Raw genomic sequence first — 20,721 nt, 5'->3', positions numbered from 1 at the left:
CCCTCCATATTGGCCACACGGGGAAAAACATGATGTATATGCTGGCTCACTTGACTTGTTTCTCATCATCCTCTCACAAGAGCAAACAGGCTCTGAAGGCCCAGAAGGCCAGCAGCTCTCCACCAGGATGCCAGCAGTACCTCCAGCTCAAGTGCAAGCTCATATTAAAAATTAAGGCCAGCAAACACATTGCAGCCTATAGGACACCTTTCGCAGCACAGCAATTTTGTATGGGACAGAGCTAGGCTGGCACAGCTTCACCTTCTTGCACACAGCTGACAGCGCTGATCTCCCACCTCAAAGAGGAGAGCCAGAACCACAAAGAAAACGTGCCTTAGCACCAAGGCCCTCAGGGGATGCAGGATCTGGTTTAGGTCCATCCAACAGAGAGCAGCTGTCTCCATTCACCCTTTCACAGCCACCACTTAAATCCCAGGCTTTGCTCCATCTTCAGTTAAGGAGAGAGTGGAGTTGGGAAATCCTGACCACAGCACAGGGCATTGCAGGCAGACACACAACCCACCTGTGCTCACACCACACTCCAAGCTCGTCCTCTGGATGAAACAGGTCCCCAAGAGCAAAGCTGCTGAAAGGACTTTATAGGGCACAACTTCCTGCTAGGAAGCAAGCCCACAGTCTAAGCCCCTTCAGCTCCCTCTCCCAACCAGTCTCTAGCCAAGTAGCCTTTCAGCTACAGCTCCTGCTTTTAAAGCACCACCTCTCACTGATGGGCTTCACCTGCCACGAACACCTCCCCTGTTCAGCACCTTCCCCTCCAGCTACAGGATAAAGACAAGCATCACACAAAAACCCACGGAGAAATACCTGGAGAGGATAACGTTAATTCTAACTAATTCTCTTTTGAAGGCCAAGGAGGGAATAGCAGTAGCCTTTCTTTCCAGAAAAGCTCTTTGTAAAGGGGGCTGGAATAAGAGGCAGCAAACTGAAAAGCAGATGATTTCTAATTGCTCCCACAGATGTTGTAATCATGTTATGCTGGACCTTGGAGATACTTAGGCAGTGCTTATGGGGTCAGGGCTGCAAAGGTACAGCTTGCAGTGTGGTTTAGCCACAATGTTTGGAGAAAAGTAACAAAACTTTGAGCTCTTTTTATTTATTTAGCAGTAAATATTAATCTTAAGCATTTTTTTCAGTCATAGAATAGTTTGGGTTGGAAAGGACCTTTAAAGGTCATCTAGTCCAATCCCTCTGAAATAAGCAGGGACTTTTTCAATTAGATCAGGTTTCTCAGAGCCCTGTCCAACTTGACCTTGAATGTTTCCAGGGAAGGGACATCCACCACCTCTCTGTGCAAAGAATTCTTCAGGGTAAAGAAAAGGCTACAGCAAAAATTCCCTCCAAAATCAAGCTGCCAAGACAGCTGAGTCACAGAGTTCATGTGCAGGTAGATGGTGTCCAAGGGAAGTGGTTAAGGCAGGAGTTTGGTTTCGTTCAGCAAGGGAGGAGTGACGGGAGATGGGGACTAAACAGCTGGCACACAAGCACCTCTCAGGGCTCTTTGCTGCCTGTTTTTCCCTGCTCAAAGAGGAGTCAGGCACAAGGTGGGCTGGGGCCATAACACCCACTATGCTGACATGAGCCAGGAAGCAGCAATAACTTAGAACAGCTTTTTAGGCTGGCCTGGATTATGTTAGAGACCATTTCAGCCCCTGCAGCAGCTCAGGTGGCTTAAATCTGCTGTTGTCACTCCTCCAAACCCAGGCATCCTGGCAGGCTGCCATTGCTTGGAGCACAAAGCTCAATCCAAACATCCCCAAAGCTTGGGGCCATCCCTGGGCCATTCCTCCCTGCTAGCCCAAATGGCAGGCGGAGAGCATCTGTCCCACGGGTGCAGGGCCTGCTCTGCCCTGCTGATGTTCCGGCCTCTGGCCTCACTCTTACACGTGCTAGACTTGACCCGGTTTGGTCACCCCTCCTCAGAGACAGTTCCTTTGCTGGGGATGTGGGTACCCCTCCCCTTGGTTCATCTGTGTCCTACCCACCTCTGCTTGCGCTGCTCGAGCTTCTGGGACCAGTCACTGAACCCCTCATCTTCCTCCAGCTCCGAAGTCCCAGATGGCTTGAAGTCATAGCTGAAACACAGCAAGAAGGAAAATTGGCATGAGAGGCATGCAAAAAGGCCTAAACCTGGCCTGAAAGAGCCACAGTCCTTCTCTCCTTCCAGTTATTCCATTTATTCTTCTTTGGGTGAGCTGCACTGTTGAAGACAGCCAAGGCAAAATCATTTCAGTATCTGTGGCTCTGGTCACAAATGTGTGCTCAGGCTAACAGGAAAGCTCCCAGGGAGCAAGGGAGACTAGCTGAATGCTGTTGGAAAACTGGTTGCTTCCCTGTGTCCCTCTGCAAACACAACCCCAGGAGAAGCATGAAGCCAGCACAGCTTCATCATCAGCACGTCAGCTGATGTTGTCCATCCCTCTGGCTCCAAGCACACTCCTGTCTTTCCTGCAAACCCTCTGTTCTCCAGACTATTTCTGGTTTTCTTTAGTGGGGGCAAGGGATAACAGGAGGTTCACTCTGTCCCTTTGGACCAAGGAAATGCAAGGGTGGGTTTGAACTAAGGGGAGTGACATGGATAGGATCAGTCCCAGCAGGAGAAGAGCCAGAGGAAGGAGGAGGCAGTATTTACACAAGAGAGAATGAAGCTTTTCAGGAGATTAATAGCCAGGGCTGACCCTGGCTGCATGAGCAAGCCCAGGTGGCTGTCAGCAGCTCTAAACTAAACCAGGGAATGGCCAGAGAGGAAGAAATATCCTTCTGATTGAGCCTGGCCCAGCAAGCTTAGGCAGCATGGAGCAGGGACCAAAACCCTTAATTTTAGGAGTTGTTCTTGTCATAAGTACTCAAATTTAGGCAAGGCTGATAGTCCTGTGGGGTCAGCAGGGTGGCTGCGCCCATGCCAGCAGGACTGAAGCCTGCAAGCTGGGTTACTGGGGCTGCTGCACACTGCTCTGGGCCTGCGGCTGCTCACTGCACCTCCCAGCAAAGCAGAGACCAGAGATCTCATCTGCTGTTTTAAACACCTTTTCAAATTATTTCCTAGCCCCCACGTGAAGGGGGGTTTGGAAAAGCTAATGGCCATTATTACTTTCCAGACCTTCTGTTTGCTTTTAGAGCAGATTGCAGAGGTTTTGTCTGCGGAATATCACCGTGTGTATTTCCACAAAAGATTGTGAACGTGTTTTGCAATGCTTTTATAATAAAAAAAAAGTCCTGAATAATTTTGGCTGTATCTCGAAAAAAAAAAGATCTTTTAATGGAAAAAGAATAGGTTTTCATAAATAACTTTTTCTATTTTTCCAGTAAAATGAAGATATTGCTTCTCTCTGACAATAACCCCAAATCCTGCCACCACTTTTCTATAGTGCTCAATAGATTCAAAATAAGTTGAACACATAAATAGTGGTAAGACTGAGGTCTTTGAGACAAGGATTTGGCAATTCGGAGTGCAGACTAGTTTTTGTGCTAGCCCCAGTGTTGCACAGCATCTGGGCTGCTGAACCATGGACATGGGAAGGCTGCAATAGGATGTGGCGTGGGATCCTGGGGATGTCATCCTATCCCTTCTCCAGATGTTTCCTCTTTGACAGCACATAGCTCAGCATCTCCATAAATGCCTCCTGAGCTATTTCCATTTAGGACCTGCCCCATTAAAGCACAATTTTAACCCCTGAAGCTGTGAACTGCACCAGCTCAGGGGCTGCTTCATGCTTCCCAGTGCCAGGGCAGCATCCTCTGAGGGAGAAGTGGGAGGCCCAGCCAGGATAGGTGATTGCTTGCACCGTGATCTGCCTGGGGTTTTGCATCACATCCTCAGGCACGTCTGTCTTTGCATGTATCAGGAAACTCCATTATTTTCGGTGTAGGATGACTCCCAAGTTGAAATTTAACCAGGCACTGAACCCACTGGCAGTGGGGACTCTCTGCCAGAGCCCAGCCTGTCCCAAGCTGTCCCAGTGTAAACTCTCAGGGCAGTAAAACCCCCAGCCTCCAGCCAAGAGAAAGATCAAAGCAGGACTTCTGGGGTTTTCTGCCCAAACAAGAAAACACATTATTTGCTAGTGTGCGCTACATCCCCCAGCCCAAACCTATTAGAGAACTTCCCCATCTTCCCCAAACCACCCCAAACAACAGCGACACACACTCAGTGGCTGCAGGAGGGGTTTGCTGCAAGTGCAAGTGCTGCAAGTTTGCTGAAAGTGTGTTGCTGAAGGACTTATCCGCGGGTATTTCTTACTGGTTCTCCTGTGCCAGAGCCGCGCTCTCCGAGCAGGAGACGGTGCCGTTCAAGCCCTCTTCTGCCTGGGACCGCAGCTGCTTCTCCCGCTCCCGCCGCCGCCGCTCTCTCGCCGCCTCCTCCTCATCTTCCACGCTCCACTGCGCTGTCAGCCTGCCAAGCCAGAGGGAAAACCCATCTTTAATGCCATCAGGCAGTCCTGTGAAAGCTGGTAACAATCCTCTGAGGTGTCTGGGCTACCCCCAGCAAGCAGGAGCCTTCTTCAGAGGAGTGCTCCCACCATGAGCAGTGATCCTCAAAGCGGCATCCTCACCTCCATCCGCACAGCTCCGCAGTGGGACTGACCAATGGGCAAGGATAAGGTGGGACATAGGGACTGGGAGAGGGCTGCAGGAGAGCCTGCAAGTCTCTAGAAGGAAGACGTGGTACATACCCCCTTCCTCCCGGACCAGCCACCTTCCTGTGGGCTGAAGCCCACTGGAAAGCAGCATTCCCTGCAAAAATGGCTTTGTAACCCAGGAAGGGTTTGCAAATGATCCTGCAATGCTGCAAGATTTCTGAAGGGTTTGTAAAGGGTCTTGCAGTGCTGCAAGGTACCTAACACCCGCTTCTCAAGCTCTGGCCCAAGGAAGGCAGGATCTGTACCCTGGGGGTGAGTTTCCTCGGGCAGTTGAGCTGCTCCTGCCTGACCAGGAGCCAAGGAAACAGTGGCAGAGGGCAGCACCTGTGTCCTGCTCTGCCCTGCCTGGCTTCCTTCCACCCCTGCAGAGACGAAAAACCTGCCCTGGCTTCTCCCAGACATCTCCACTGCTGGATAATCATGCCTCTGTCAGCAGAACAGCCTCTTGCATCCCCAAGGAAGCGATAAGGCGGATGCCGCATTCCTTCTCTGGTGATAACACCAGTCCAGTCGCTCCCCACGTGGGATCAGCTCCTGTGGCACTGGTGGCACCAGCTGAGATTGAGGCAGAAGGGGGCACACCATGGGGTGGCCACCACTCACCCAAAGGGCCTGTGATGGCAGCTGGAGCTGGGCAGGTCTGACTCGCGGTACCCAGGGCTGATGCTGGGGCAGATGCCTCCTCACTCCACTCACCCCTGGCTCAGCCAGGTCCAAAACAGTCCTCAAAGGCTGCTTCCCCAGGCCTTTTCAAGCCGATTTACAGAAATGTTTTTCAGGAAAGCACACACATGGGAGCTGGGGAGTCAATCTCCCACCAGCAGCAGGATCCAGCCCAACCTGCATTTCCCCCCACCAGGCACACCCTGAGAACTGCAGTCCTCTTAGGATGAACCTGCCCAATGGGAGATACAGTGCAACATCACTCAGATTGGAAAGGAAAATGGGGAAAAAACCCAAACAGAAATGCCTTAGCTGAGACTTATTTCAGCCCATTTTGAGTGAACAAGGGGCAGGTTTCAGCTGGCCCCAGGAGTGCCACTCTGCCAACCTGCTTGGCTTTGCCCACAGTCTGGCCTGTGAACCACGTGAGAGGGCCTCACTTCACCATGAGTCTCATCATAAAGCTCTTTTCTTTTGAGGTTCATGACAGATATGCCCCTCTCCCAGCAATGGGGGGGGAAAGCCCATTGGAATTAATTGATGAAAAATGTAGCCTTTCTCTTTACATTGTGAACCTTGTTAGCCTTTCCAGGGAAGATTCACTCAGAGCCTACTGTACTCTGCAGTGCCCACAGGACTGTTGAGCTTAACCCCAGTAGCATCCCTTTGCACAGTGGTCCCACCATCACCCTGTCAGGAAGCTGGGGATGAGCCCAAATCACTGCCCTCCCAAACTCCCACCTGCCCCAAAGCAGCAAAGCCAGGTTGTGAGACCAAAGAGGGAAGGTCACCCATCCCTGCTGTGCCCACAGAGGAGCAGGGAACAAAGCAGACCCCAGGACTAGCCCAAGAGAATGCTCCACTGCTCTGTAGTTATTGCCTGCCTTAGTTTGGGTGGGGTCTTCTTGCAAGCACCAAATTCAGCTCTTCCCCTTTTTACCCCCTCATTGCCCCTGGCCACCTTGGTCTCCATGAGGAACAAAGCAGACCCAGACCACAGCCTGGGCTCCCCTCCTCCCTTCCCTACTCATCCCACACTCCTATTTATTATTTTTCCTCAGGTTCCCATAGAAACCCTTGTCTGTGGACCTGGCAGGAAGCCACCATGTTGTTGTTTTTTTTTTTTTTTTTTTTTAATATATAAATGAAGTCATTCATTAAACTCTGCCATGATCTCCCTCCCTTGTGCGACAGCCCCAGATAGTCTCCAATTCAGAAAGGCTCTTAACCCCCTCTCGCCCATATCACCCCAGTTACAAGAATCAAAGTCCACATTTATGCCAGAACAACTTAGATTTCAATTAAAATCTTTCACCCCCTCCTCCAGTTCCTTGGGAAGCTGCTGCAGAGGCAGTGCTGCACCAACACCCCCAGCTTGGCCAGGGTGCTCTAGTGAGCCTGGAGGGGGGGTCCCCTTCTGAACCACACGAGCTTTCCACACTGTGAGAGCAACACTGGTTGGCAGCCCTCTCCCTTTCCCAGTTGGATGTGACTAACTCTCTCCCCATGACCTCACCGGCTCGCTATTCTGTCCCTGCATCCTCTGAACAGGCTGAGGACAGAGCCGGGGGCGACCGTTTTGGGGAGAAGGATTTTTCTGCAAAAGCGGAGAAATAACTTTCCCAGCTCCTTTTGCCACAGAGCAATCCAGCTTTGTCACAGAGCAATTCCAGCTTCCAGGTCACCCGCTGCTGTGCTGGGACGTGGCTCAAACACTCTGAGCATCCTGGGGGGGCTGCAATGCTGGGAACACCATGCCTCCGCTCAGCAGTAAGGGCTGCAGATAAAGCCCCCACAGATTCAAAAATACCAGCACCCTCCAGCAAACAGCTAAACCCAGTTTATTTTCAGATTCTGAGCTCTCTGTCATGCTCAAACAGGCTGGTAGGGGAGCGAGGTTTAATAAGTGATGCGCTGGGGTTCAATAATCACACTGACAAGCAGAGAAAAAAGGACGATTACTTTTTGACTGACCTAGCAGCACAAATATTTGTCTTTCGTGAAAAACAAACAAAACAAAATGAAGCAAAAAAACACAAGCAAATGAGAAACTAAGCCTTGCCAAAGTCCTTGTGTTTGGGTCAGCTACAGGGGTTTGTTGGACCACAGACAAAATGTGCCATTTCAATTTGGACAAGCACAAGTGTGAGCAGGGGGTCAGCTGTTAAACTGCCTTTCGAAGCAAAAAGGTGGAAAGATTTAATTTCCAAATGGTTCCATTTACTAAAACGGGGCCATGGTCTCCCATTTGCTCTAATTGTTCACAACCACATTCAGTAACTCCACATGCTCAGCCCACAGTGCTATTTCACAACCATCTTTCCCAATTCTAGAAATAATTACCCAGTGCTTCAGGATCAGGCTGATCCCACGTATCTTCACCTCCAGCCAGCATTGTTCCAGGCTGGTCCCAGGCTGGGGATATTTGGGGAAGAAGCAGACTCATAGCTGCCTGTGGGACCAAGAGTTCTCAACTTCATTTCACCCATCACAGGATAGGGAGATGGAAAGCAAGACTCGAAGCTTGAGGAGCTGCAAGATGAGCTACAGCGTGCTACGCTCCTGCATCCAACCACGTGCCTTTATAAAATCCCTCTACAGAGGGATTTTCATGCAATGTGAAAGGAAATTCACTCCCTTACACAAACTTTAGTGGGACTGGAGAAGGGAGGAGAAAAGGTAGAGAGACCTCAGTGGCCCCAGCAGCCCAGAGCTGTGGCAAGACTTGCTCCAGCAGGAGCTCATCACAGGGCGGGGTCATTTCTCTTACACGGTCCCTACATCTCTACCAACACCTTTTGGAGGTCCTGGTTGAGCCAAAAACACTTTGTGGAAGGGGCTTCTCTCTTCCTGGGGACATCCTGCAGGTGTAAGGATGAGCTGAAAGCACCTTGGTTCAGCTGTGCCCACAGACACTGCCTGCCAAGCATTTGGGATGCTTGGACTTCTGCTCTGACTGGGGCCAGCTGCCTGTTTCAGATCCAGCTCTTGACCTCACCTCCCTCTGGACCCCCAGCCAAGGGAGGGGTTTTATTTCTGTGTGTGCTACAAAACACCTCTTCCTGCAGAACAGCAACACAGGTACCCACACTCTGCGTGCCCTGCTCCACATGGCCACAAACGCCCTCTCCAGACAAGCCAGCATGGCTGGGAAGGTCACGTTTCCTTTGGGTAATTCCTCACTGGCACTTGAGAAGATTTTAATATTCAGGCAAGGGAAATTTCTGGCACCAGATGAGCTGTGTTTAAGGGAAACTCTGCAGACTCGAGGAGTCTTTTGCATGGTTGATGGCTCAAAGGAAGCTTTGCTGGCCCAAACCCAACCTTCAGCACTAAAGCTAATTCCAGAAAAGAAAATCAAATGCCTCCCAGAGGCTTTGGGCTTCACAGACCTGCACCAGAAAAACTCAGGAACCCTCTACCAGCACACTGGACATTCCTGGCTCCTGCGCTCACCGGGATATGAGGCCAGGAGTGTGGTGGCTTTGGTTGCTGCCTCTGTTGGGTAGGTTGCCCCTGCAAAGCCAGGATACAAGAGGGAAGAGGTTTTGGGAACAGGATTTAGGAGGAGCCATGTGAAACCCCAGGAGACACATTGCCGCACCACCTGTGAAAAACCCAGCGTCCACCACAGCTGGAAATACCCCCTGGAAGCCATGGGGCTGCATGAATTAGAGAAGAACTGGGAAGGGCAGCCCTGCCTCCACTGGCAGCCATCCCATTGCTGCTCTGTTGAGGTCTAGGGAAAGGGAAATGCCAGAAACCAATACAAGGGACCTTCCCCTTCCATGGAACCCACTGCAGCCTGCATTGCCCTGTCACAGGGCCAGATACAACATCAGTGCAGAATACGGCCTAGGACTGTCAACAAGTTCATCTGCTGCCGAGCAGAGCTGCCAGGCTTTATTTCATATTGCATTTATCACACATTTATAAAGGGCCCTGACTGCTGGCAGGAGACATGCAGCTCACCCTGCCACACGCAGGGGAAGACGACACCCTCAGAAGGCTGCAACTCCCTCGCCCACTTGACCTTCTGCCAAAAAATTAATCACGTATTAATTTAATGCATATAATGGCTGTGTGTGACTGAGTCGAGTACGCTGAAATACGCAGATAATGCCTCCACTCATGCCATTCAGGACCACTGGTGTCAGGCCACCGCTGAAGTCATGGGTTTCCATGGCTTAGGAGTAACGTGGCTGGATAGCAAAGATTACGGCAGGGTCATCATCCCACTGAATAAGGAAGAGCGTGTGGATAGCGGTATGATACAGGGAGACTGGGAAAAGACATAAAATCAAGAATTATTATGTCACAGCCTGAAGTTTATTTCAGCCTTGCCTCAGGAGAGTTATTCTAGCTCTGAAACGGCAGCATGTCAGTCAAAGGCAGCCAGAGATACTCCACAAGCCTCTCCCTCCCATACATTCATGTAATTCCTCAGATGCATTACTCTGTTCAGAGTCCAGGCTACAGAGTTTGAACAAGAAGGGGGGCAGGGGGAGAGGAAAAAAATGCATCTGTGTGCTTCACCCTCAGCCTTTTTCTCATACCAAGCTTCCCCACCCCACACGTAGCTGTGCAGTTTCAGCCACATCTCCCCATTTCTCCCATAAATCATGGGTCACCTTCAGGATGGGAACAGCAGGGTAGAGCTGCTTCACACCCAGGAGTGGCCGTAGAGCCCATCCCCACCTCCCACTGGAACTGGGGGTGTGGAAAGGCAGCACGTATGGGGTGGTAAGGACACACCAAGGCATCTGAACAGAGTATGATACAGCCCAAACTTTCATCAAGCAGAAACAGAAGGAAAGCCACATTCAGCATGGCAGAGACCTATCTCCCTTTTAGAAATAAAAGCAACTCTTCTTTTTTTCAACAGATCTTGGATTTCCTCCGCAAAAGCACATCCTGTTTCTGCCCAGAGAAGGATGTGCAGATGGTGTAGCCATGCACCACAAGTGCCACATGTAAGACTCTTGTCTAGTTTAGCCTTCATTAAACCCCCTGCAACGATTGACCTGTCACTGTGGCATGACAGGCAGAGAAAGCCCCAAGATGGTAATTTACTGCTTCCACAAGCAAAACAAGACACACTTGAGAAAGCTGGTGGCAAATGGTAGGAGCAGACCCTGGAGGAGGGACGCAGGCAGGGCTGGTCCTTCATCATGAGCTGCGTGTGTCCCCTCCTGTCACTCACAGGGCAGCGGCTCCAACAAGGTACATGGAATGCCCCGTGCTTCCAGACACCATAAGGTGATGCACAACCACTCAGAGAGGCATGAGGCAACCAGTGGAAACAACTGTTTCTTTTTATTATTATTGATTTTAATCATAGCAGACAGAATCCAAACGAACCCCTTCCAAGATGATGAATTGCACCCTCAGGACCATGGGTCCTTAGCACACAGATAGGCTGGTGCAATAAGGTATTAACATCACCGGTCAGGAATTTGGCAGGGGGGAGGAAAGGGCTGGAGCCCGAGCCCTGGCAGCACTCCACTGCATTCAGTAGGTGTGAGAAATCAGTGCTGTGTACAACCTCGAATCGTGGCTCATTCTCACGGTGTCTCCATCTCAACGCTAAGGTTCAAGGAATTGGAGGGTTTTTTCTAAAGGGCAGGAAGTCTGGGCTCTGTTTTTGCAAGGGAGAAGCATGTCAGAGGAGAAAATAGACTTGTCAAAGAGACGCAGATTGCCTTACCCAGCTTTTGTGTTTTATTTTTCTCTTCTTTCAGCGGCAAGCAAGCCTCCACAGCCTCTCTGCCTTGGCCAGTCAGCCAGCATCCTTCTTGACACACTCGTGCTGGAAAGAAGTCTGAGCCTAGAAAGGTGAGCAATCACCTTACCCCTGCTTCAAACTGGGATTAAGAGCAAGATTTGTATCAGCGTGGTGCTTCTTACAGCACAGCTGGCTTGGCCTTCACTTGGCAGCCCCTGGGGTGAGGCGGTCCCCCCAGCAGCAGCAGGGGGTTTGCTGGCCGAGGAGGCAGCAGGGAGGCCGTGAGAATGTGCTGCTCCACTCCCTGGGAGCGCTGAGGCTCTCTGCGTTCATGGAACACGCTGCTCCCCTCCCTGGGAGCGCTGAGGCTCTCTGCGTTCATGGAACGCGCTGCTCCCCTCCCTGGGAGCGCTGAGGCTCTCTGCGTTCGTGGCCACCGCTGACGAGCTGTGCTGCAGCAGGAATCAGAGCCAGCAGCGAGCCCTCAGTCCCTGCTGCGCTAAGGCACAGCACCTTCATCAGGAAAAAGTCTTTGCCCCAAGATACTGATCCCACAACCCTGTGTTTGAGGGCCTGGCACCTAAGCTTCTTGCTGTGCAACAGAGGCACTTGGCTGCCCCAGTTGCCCTTTGCCCTCCACGGAGCTGAGGGATGGTGCTGCTACTATTTCATGCCTGTTTGATGCTCCATCAAAGAGTTAGAAATGGAAGGAGAAGGAGAAAAATAGATCTGGAAGCTGAAAATTAGTTTTTAGACACCATCCCAGCTGCAAAGCCTCAGGCCTCAGCTTCTCCATCCAGTGCCCCTTCTAGCTGAACCACGCTCAGATACACATGGTGGTCCTTCTCCACACCATCAGAGGATGCCAATAACCTGTGGCTGCAGCCCTCAGGGGCTCAAAGGCCCACTACAGCTTCCCAAAATTTCCATGGGCTCAAAGTTCAGGCCCTGAACATCCAATTGCTTGAGAGCAGGTAAAATTCTGAGTCAGGCCAGGCTAAAGGCAAACAAAACCCATGCACTGGTTTCTGGGAAAGGTCACTGGTAGGTGGAGTTCTGACAAAACAAACCCCAGGGCTGGAAAAATCTGGGAATGGATCCACAGAGTACTCAGAGGGGCCAGGTGAGATGCTTCAGCTGGAAAGATAGGATGAGCTGCTATCCTTGGACTGAAAGCTGAGGGTGGGCACCCCACAAGGCACTCAGGGAGGGACTTACCCACCACACCCTGGCTTAGCCCTTACCCTCACCCTGCCCCACAGCTCAGCTGGGCTGCAAATCCCCAGGTTCCTCCTGGCTTGCAAAATATGGTGGAATCATTCTGCAAGCAGCTGGCACCACAGAAGCCACCCTGGGATGTGGAAATCCCCCAGGCATGCCATCAGACTGGCCCAAAGGGCTCTCCTGGACACTCCTCCCTGCCAGCAGCCTCTGCTCATGTCTCCCTTCCCATCCGCCCTCCATCTGTGGGGTCTGCAAAGGTGTCCATCAGTTCTGCCCTGGCCACGATGAGGGGACACAGAGGGATAAAGAAAATGAAGACCACTAATAAAAACATCAAAATAGGGAAGATTCAAGAAGAGGAGCACCATAGGCTATTTATGACACATTGAGGCAGCATTGCAAAGCATGAATCACACTGATGAAGGCCACTGTCCCCATGCAGGTATCCTTCCCTCCTCCTCCCACGCAGGAGCTCTGCTACTGGCTCATTCCTACATGTTTCAGTTTCCCCATCTTCCCCATAAAGAGCTGCCCCACATCTTCACAGCAAGAATTCCTCGCTCCCTACACCTATCCAAGAGCCAGGGAGTTGAAGCAAAGTGGTGCTGCAATAGCCCCTGGAGGCAGTAGCTATCTCCCAGGCAACAAACTGTGCCCAGACCACGTCCTGGCATCAACCACACACTCCCCCACCCCACAGAAAATGTTCTTCCCCTTCTAAACACCATCCAGCCCTCCCAAGTGCTTCAAGCTCCTTGTTCCCAGCTCAGCACTCAGGAGGTCAAGACAGAAACACTGGAGTAGCGTCTTCCCTGCTGAGACACATCCTGGCAAGCTTTGGGAAACATCGAGTGCAGGCAGAAAGGAAGGCATCCTGCAGAGCTGGGCACAGTCCCCATATTCTGATCAAACTAAATATTACACTCTTGACACACACCAAAATTCAAGGAGTCCAGGGAATTTTAAAGCTACCCCTAGTGCTGAGGAACTCTTAAGCATCACCAAGAGCATTGCTTGAACATGTTTTAAGGAGAAAGAAGAGGCCCTGCAGCTGCTTCATGGGCGCCAGGACATGAATGCTGGCATCAGCTGGAGGTGGCAAGCATCTCATCACATATAGCAGGCCAAAACACAAATGCAAGATTCATTTCATATCTCACATTTTGGCTTCCCATGTTAATGACTTCACAGAAGATAACAAAGCAAAAATCCCATCCTACAGAGTAAATAATTAGCTCTATCCCATGATCAAATTTTCTGACTTGTTTTCTTCCCCTGAGCTTTTCCATCCTCAAGATTCAGCCCCCTTTTCCCACAGCATTATTTGCACTTCAGGCTCTATGGCACTGCAAAGACATAATTAGAGACACTGGTTTATTTGTTGCTTGTGCAGCAACCATGCTCTGGAGCCCCTGTTCTGGACCAGGTCCCTGTTGTGCTGGGAGGCACAGGGTGTTGGAGCGTGTAAGAACACTGTCCTTTTTCCCCAAGAACAAATCACAGCTCTCTTCCTAACGGCACCCCAGATTCACCCACATGCTGGATAAAAACCAAACCAGCTGAGACAAGAGAGGTAGTGCTTCCAGCTCACATCCATCTGCATGCACGCTTCCCCCCACAGCTGCACGCCCCAGCCAGGCACCCACAGCCCAGCGATGGGGACACAACTGCAGCAAGCCACCACAGCACTCCGTGGGAGCAGTGTCAACCAAGAGGCCCAATAATCCAGTTCCAAGGAGCAGCACAGCTGCTTCACAGAGAGGCTGATTTGTAGGTTAATTAAACAGCCATATTCTTTTGTGAAACACTTGAGGCTCGATAAACAGAGGGAGAGTAAAATTCCAGCAGGAGCAGATAATGAACTGAATGAATCGACATGACAGGTGCTGGATCCCTATCTTATTTATAGGAATTCATTAGAAGGATAAGGAGAAAGAGATCGTGATAACAAGATAAAGCAGCTCATGTTTGGAGAGGACTTTAAAAAAATACAAAGTCTTGTGGGCGTGTGAGGGATCATCACTGTAAACGTGCTACAAAGGGAGAAATATTTCCCCAGTGATATCCTGATAGAGAAACTATGCTGGACGAGGGGAGTGCCTGGGCACACGGGGCAAAGCAGGGAAGGTAGATAGCCCTGAAATTGTCCATTCTTCTCATACCTTTCCCAGGTAATTACTCAGCCACTCGTGCTCTGCAGTTGCAAGACCTAACCCTGGGCTCTTTCCAGCCTCCAGCTTTTCAGATGTAAAAGGAACGTCCCTGCCTGCACCTTCTGCAAAGCCACTGAGGAAGAAGGAGGGCTAATTTTTCCAGTTCACCTCCTGGCTGGGCAGAGGTGAAAGATGGTTCCCAAAGTGCTGGCTCAGTGCTTGGGCCTCCGTGTGTCTCCAACACGTCCTAGTGCTCCCAAGCACACCAAACCACTCCAGAGCACGGTGTGCACTAAGCCTGTCAGCAGTCAGTGGAAAAGCCATTTCATGTAAATCTGACTCCTGGAACTGATGTTTGGGTGATGCTTCGCCCATGGGCCCCTTTGTCTGAAATGATGGGGTTTTGTATCAAGCACAAGGCAGGATGCTTAAAGCAATGGGAGTCAGCTCTTGAACCCAAAATCCACAGGACTTACACTGGTTTCAGCTCAGGAACCCTTAACCCAGCTGTTGGACAGCTGGCAAGCAGCTCCCGCAGCTGAGCAATGCTCAGAGAAGGTAATTCCCTGGTTGTCCCTGCTGATGCCCTGCAGCAGGAGCAGCCAGGTAAATCCTGACACAACACTGATATCCCCAGGGCTCATGAATATGGCTCTGAGCAGCTGTTTTCACTTGTGTGCTCCAGGTCTCCAAAGCACCCGGACACACCAGAAGAGCCCAGGACCTACACAGCATAACCACTCTGTTGCAGTCACCTTGGGACAGAAAAAAGCAGAGCACAGCAATCTTGACATCAACATATCTTCAAGCCAGGAGCCTCAAGCCATTCACTAAGGAAGCTCCTTCCTCCAGATGAGGTGGCAGGGCTTGCAGAGCCAGCCCCGTGGCTGATCTCAGGATCTCTGGGAGAAACTGCTCCAGGAGAGAACTACAATTGCAAAACAGGCTATGGTGTGTATGGAACATATCCTGCCTGTTCTGCTGTTGAATCCTGTGAACATGAGTGAGGCTTTTTGTGTGTAAACCATGGAAATCCCTCACACCCCACTCCATTCCTCATCTGTAAGCAGTTCTGTAAAATACAGCCACAAAGCTAAACCTCAATCAGGTTAAGTGTAATAACCCCACTGAGGAAAAATGTTACCTTGTAAAAAAGCCCCTTCGGACTCTCTGGGACAGCAGGAGGAACTTGGAGATGCCATTCAGAACAGGAAAACACCCTGGTTTAGGCTGTACTGAGGACAGTTCTTTGGACACCCCTTTACTGTGTATGAAGCACATGTGCTTGCCCTTGCTCCCCCCATCTGTCACCCTGCAAAATAAATTGCCACCCAGCTGTAAGCAGGCAATTCCCACCCCAGTTCATTTGCCTGGCCCTCCTCTGTACCAGCTGGCCCCAAATCAGAGCTTGTCCCTGCCTTCTGCACACCCACAGAGGTTTCCCTACCCCTTGCGAGCCCCTGACAAAGCCCTGTTCTGAAACAGGGATATGTAACTGAGATCCCAGTCCCCCTGGGCTGAGACCAGGGAATGGGTCCAACAGGCCAAACAAAAGATGAACAGAGAGGAGTCAGCTTCTCCTGCTCACTTCCCACCCCAGGAGCCTGTGCAACCAGTCAGAGCTTTTCTGCCGACTTCCCTGGGCCCAGAAGGGGAGAGAGTGGCAGGGACTGGATGGGCTGCAGGCACGCATTTCCCTTCCAAGGCAAGGAACTTATTTGAGAGATGAGGTTTAGAGGCTGCATTATCAACCAAGGAGACCCCAAATTGACTGGAAAATACATGGTGAAATAAACCCCACCATGACATCCTCCACCTCTCAGCTGCAGACCAGCAGACACAGCTGGCAAGGGAGCCAAGAGGCACCCAAGACGCAAAATGTGAGTCCAGCACTCCCTAATTCCATCTCTCACCCATCCAGCTGCTCAATTAAATATGAAGAGGTGAGAAGTGCCTCTCTTCAGCCCAGTCAGAGCCATCAGCATGGCACACCACCATCATCCAGAGATGGATCCCAGAGACTCATGGAGGGAAGCAGCAACTTCAGCCCTCAGGGAAGAGCACAGTGACCGCATGGCCGGGAATCCCAAAGCCAGGAGACAATGTAGCCATCCTCCCCGGCTCAGCGCCGGCTGACAAACGGGAATAAACCCAACCGAGCCATCCACCTCCCTGCCCTGGCAATTATACTCTGAGGGAAAGGTTCAAAGCACTATTGTGATCAATTAAATCGAAAAAAAGAGCAGTGTCAGCTTGCAGCCCTGGGAGGATCCAGCCCTTTACTGATCTCTGAATTAAAAACGCACATCACAGCGTGCACAACGTACAGTTCCTGCGGGGAAAAAAGAAAAACCCTTTTTCTAGGCAGAAGCGTTCAGCACTCAGGAGACACAAAAAGCCACGTACTGAGCCTCTCCTTGCAGGGAGAGGGGAAACCAGCGGCTCAGGTGAGTGTCACAGTACAGTTGTGCTCAGTTATTTCAGTTGTGAGCTCCTGGAAAAGCCATCAGTAAGTTCAAATCTGCTTTTCTCATACAGCTTTTGGGGAGAAGAGGGAGGGTTATCTATTATCCTTCCTTCCAATGCATCAGATCTGCTGGAAAACCAAGGTAAGGACGAAATCCAGCCGATTTAAAGGGACACGAAGACGGTCGGTCTGAAACACACGCTCCCTTTCCCCCCTCGGCGTCCCCCACCGCGCCCCTCGGCGCGGGCACATCCAGCCGGAGCCGGGAGCGGATCCCCGCGGGCAGGTGGGCGCTCACCTGATGAGGTTCTGCAGGCCCTGCTTGCTGGAGTTCCTCCTCAGGATCGCGCTGGTCATGGTGGCCGAGCCGCGGCGGGCAGGGTCCCGCAGCCGCCCCCTCCCCAGCGCCGCAGGCAGCCGCCCGGCACTGCGCGCTCCCGCGGCCCCCTCTCCGCCTTCAGGAAGTTCTGCAGCTGGTTTCCTTTTGTTTCTGCTAGCCCCCCCTGCTCCACACCCCCGGCTTGTCTCCTCCACCTCTACCTCCTCCTCCTCCTCCCCCTCTGCCTCGTGGAAGTGTCACGGGAGAATCTCTGGGAGCGCAGCCGCCGGCGGGCCCCGCAGCACAAAGCCCGGCGCTCCCCACTCCCCTGCGAGGGGGATTCTGTCCTGGCTTTAACTCTCTTCTCTCTCTCCTTCATCTTCGCCAGCCCCCTCATCCTCTCCCCCCTCTCCCCCCCCCCCTCGCCCCCCCGCCTTTCTTTTTTCTGTTTTTTCCCACCTTTAACACTGTTTTTCTGATTATACACAAAGCAAGCAGGGAGCAGAAATCCAGGTTGGCAACTTGCACTCGACGGGCTGTTAATCACTCCCGCTCCATTCACAGCAGAAGTCTTGCATGAAGGTCTCGCCTCCAAACAGTCCCCACACGTCCGAAGGTGAGCCAAGAGTCAGATTAACATGAAAGGGGCTTTGCACTGGGAAATGCCACACCAGAGAATAATGTTCTCCTGGGATGGAGATAGCAGCTGGATTTTGGGGGAAGCCACAGAGCTGCAGCCTCAGGCAGGCAAGCAGCCTACACCCTGCTTCTGCTCTCAAACATTCCCCCTCACCTGCCCAAGTCACCAACTTGCTCATGTCTCAGTTTTCTTAGCCATCAAATTGGGCAAGAGGAAAAAAATCTGGCTAAATACGGCTTGCCTCCATGAAACACTGATATTTCAGGGGATTAAAGAAGTGTGTGAGTGTTTGATGAAGGACTAAGATTGCCACCTGCTAAAACAAAATGCCCATCTGCCACATATTCAGATGGTTGTTCTTTGTGCTACCTCCTCATGGGAATAGTCTTGGGAAGAAAAAACAAAAGAGTCTTTTTCCCTAACCTGCATCTCTTTGTCCACGTGCTTTTGGGGTGAAAAGAGATCCTTCACCATGCCAAACCAACAGGTGCCTGGACTTGTACCTAGCAAGTTCCAGGCCTGCCATATACTTGCACATTATGGTGCTCATGGCACAGCCTGCCCGTGTTCCCCAAGGTAAGTGGGAATATTCCTCTGGCTCTCTCCGAAATGGGAGCAGTTAGGATGGAACCATTCTGCTGAGACCCTCACCTTCCTTCTGCTTTCGGTCCCTCTCATCTCATTTACACATTTCCTTTCAATCACTTCTGCAGAAATGTTTCTTGATGCCTGGTAAGCTGAAATGGGGAAGTTGCCCGTGAAATACACCAAGAAATCTCAATTAAAAAAAAGGAAGTGCCTGCCCTCCTTTCCACTGTCTCTTCATTTCAAAACAGCTTGGTTTTTTTCCCTGCAGGTATTTACTAAGCATCACCTAAGTGATTATGAACAACAAAAACCACAAAGCACAGACATTGATGCCACCCTCACTCTGTGGGCTGCTTAGATGATATCACGCTGCATATTTTTCTTTCTAAATTCAGTGAGAAGATGCAACAGATCCACCACAAAAGATCTCTGTTGCTAAAAAAGAGCTTGTCCCAGCCCTGCAAGTGCTTGCAGGAGTAATTAGGTTTAAGCATGTGAACATTCCTATTGACCTCACCACAGTTGGCCAGAGTTGAAATGAAGTGAGCACCTACAGGGTTTTCTTTTTGGAGAGAATCGGCCCAAACCTGCCACTGACTCCCATGGTCCGAGCCAGGCAAGGATGCAACTTGAAGGAGCCCTGGCAGGCAGAGATGTAGCTCACAGCCATGGGCCAGCAGCAACTTGGGGTTGGGTGAAATCACTGCAAGCACTCTTCGTTCAGGCAGAGATTCCAGATAATCCGCAGGGAGCTGAGGAGGGGCAAGGAAGAATGCAGCCACTGTCACCAGGAGAAGGCAGGAGCCTACTGGAGGCAAAGGGACGCTGCTACCTATCAGAGGTGAGATTCTCTGTGTAAATGGGCAGAGGGAAAAGCTGTTAATTCCCCCAGCAAGAGAGCCTTGGCTTCACGCTGGGTTTGACTCCCGGAGGATGCCAGCATGAGCTCCTCATCTTGAAAGCACTTGGCAGACTTCCACCTCAGTTCCAGGACTGATTGCCTCTCAGAGATGGGGCTTTCCATGAACAGGGCTGACAGAAACCGTGCTTGGATGATGAAATGCAGGACCGGAGAGAGGTCATGACATTAGCTCTTACTGGTCTGAGGTGCTAAGATAATTTGGCAACACCAGAAGTGAAGCAGTGAGGAAGGGTGTCCCTTAACTGCGATAGGCAGCAGGCTGAGCTCTGTGTTGCTCCCAGGGAGAGAAATTTCTGGTACTGAACTCTGCCTGGAAAAATCTTTCAAGGTGGCTGGGTCACTCGACCTCTGGGGAAGGCTTCCTGCCTTTCTCCCTGGCTTTCATCTTTGAGAAAGATATTAAATATGACAAGAAAACTCATTCTTCCTCCAACATCAGCAGGGTCTGGCAGGACCACAGGAGAGGAGAGCATAGCAGGACCCCCAGCTTGCAAGAAGGGAGGGAACTGTGCACTAAGTGACACATGGACAGAGTCCCTATCCCCATCTCTGTGGGGCAGGGAGCGTTTAAACCCGCTATTCAAAACCACAAAAGATGTGCCCACAGAGAAAGAGCAGTGCAGGAGAAATCCCACACCATAGCTTTAGAGTGCAGAGGCGCCTTGGGTCCCCTCTCCTCTCCTGCCTCTCACTGCCACGTGCATCAGTGTGAATCATACCCTGTATCTAGGAACAGTAAGGTCAGCATCAGTCCCACAGCTGCTCGGATCCTTTCACAGAAACAAACCCTCTGCTCCCACCAGGAAGTGGGTAGGAGTACAGTGGACACAGGAAGAAAAACAAAGAATTAATTCATCTGTTATTTTTTGGCACAGTTTAAGATAGAAGAACCACCATAAATCTCTGCAGCAAAACACCACCCCACTACAGGACCTGGGGCACCAGCCAACCCTGAGTGGCACTGGAGTTTTCCCAGCAGCAGGGAAAGTAGAGGAGGTGAGATGCTGGGAGAGAGAGTGGGTCTGCCTCCGTCACTGTGGGAAGGAGGGCTGGAGTCCCAGAGAGATAGGGCTGCACCAGTTCCCGTTAATTACACAATCATTCTGCTATGTAGGACTAGTTGCAAAATCAGTTGAAGGCTCACACATGGTCAAGAGGGAAAAAAAAAAGAACAAAAATACTCTAGTCCTGCTAGTGAGGAAATACAACTCCAGCATTTCTCTCCAATACTGTTGGGATGTAAACCAGCATCAGCATAAGCCCCAAAGCACAGTCACTGCGAGGGCCAGTCCTTTACAAGTGCCACCATCTGCCAGCATGGTTTCCAGAGGTCCATGCCCGCATGTCAGTGGTGGATCCCAC

General features: G+C 51.2%; 1 protein-coding gene and 1 long non-coding RNA gene across 3 annotated transcripts in view; one reads left to right on the top strand and one right to left on the bottom strand.

The window, feature by feature from the left end:
- LSP1 (lymphocyte specific protein 1) overlaps positions 1 to 20,721 on the bottom strand; it is a 48,739-nt gene that overhangs the window by 19,467 nt on the left and 8,551 nt on the right. Inside the window, exons 1-3 of one of the 2 annotated variants that reach the window (XM_032111276.1) lie at positions 17,189 to 17,352; positions 4,259 to 4,411; positions 2,004 to 2,093 (exon numbers count right to left, since the gene is read on the bottom strand). In XM_032111276.1, coding sequence (XP_031967167.1) covers positions 2,004 to 2,093; positions 4,259 to 4,411; positions 17,189 to 17,247 — 302 coding nt within the window. In that variant the 5' untranslated portion in view covers positions 17,248 to 17,352. Of the gene's footprint in view, positions 1 to 2,003; positions 2,094 to 4,258; positions 4,412 to 17,188; positions 17,353 to 20,721 lie in introns of those variants that run through there. The other variant, XM_032111275.1, reaches the window with a different exon arrangement.
- On the top strand, positions 16,007 to 20,055 carry LOC116445125. The gene is made up of 3 exons (XR_004240660.1): positions 16,007 to 16,870; positions 16,962 to 17,032; positions 17,701 to 20,055. It is a non-coding gene; the product is annotated as an uncharacterized LOC116445125 (long non-coding RNA).

Source organism: Corvus moneduloides, chromosome 6 (assembly GCF_009650955.1).
Source record: "Corvus moneduloides isolate bCorMon1 chromosome 6, bCorMon1.pri, whole genome shotgun sequence".
Taxonomy (NCBI): domain Eukaryota; kingdom Metazoa; phylum Chordata; class Aves; order Passeriformes; family Corvidae; genus Corvus; species Corvus moneduloides.
The sequence above is the reverse complement of the archived record's forward strand: the minus strand, read 5'-3'. Positions and strand labels throughout refer to the sequence as shown.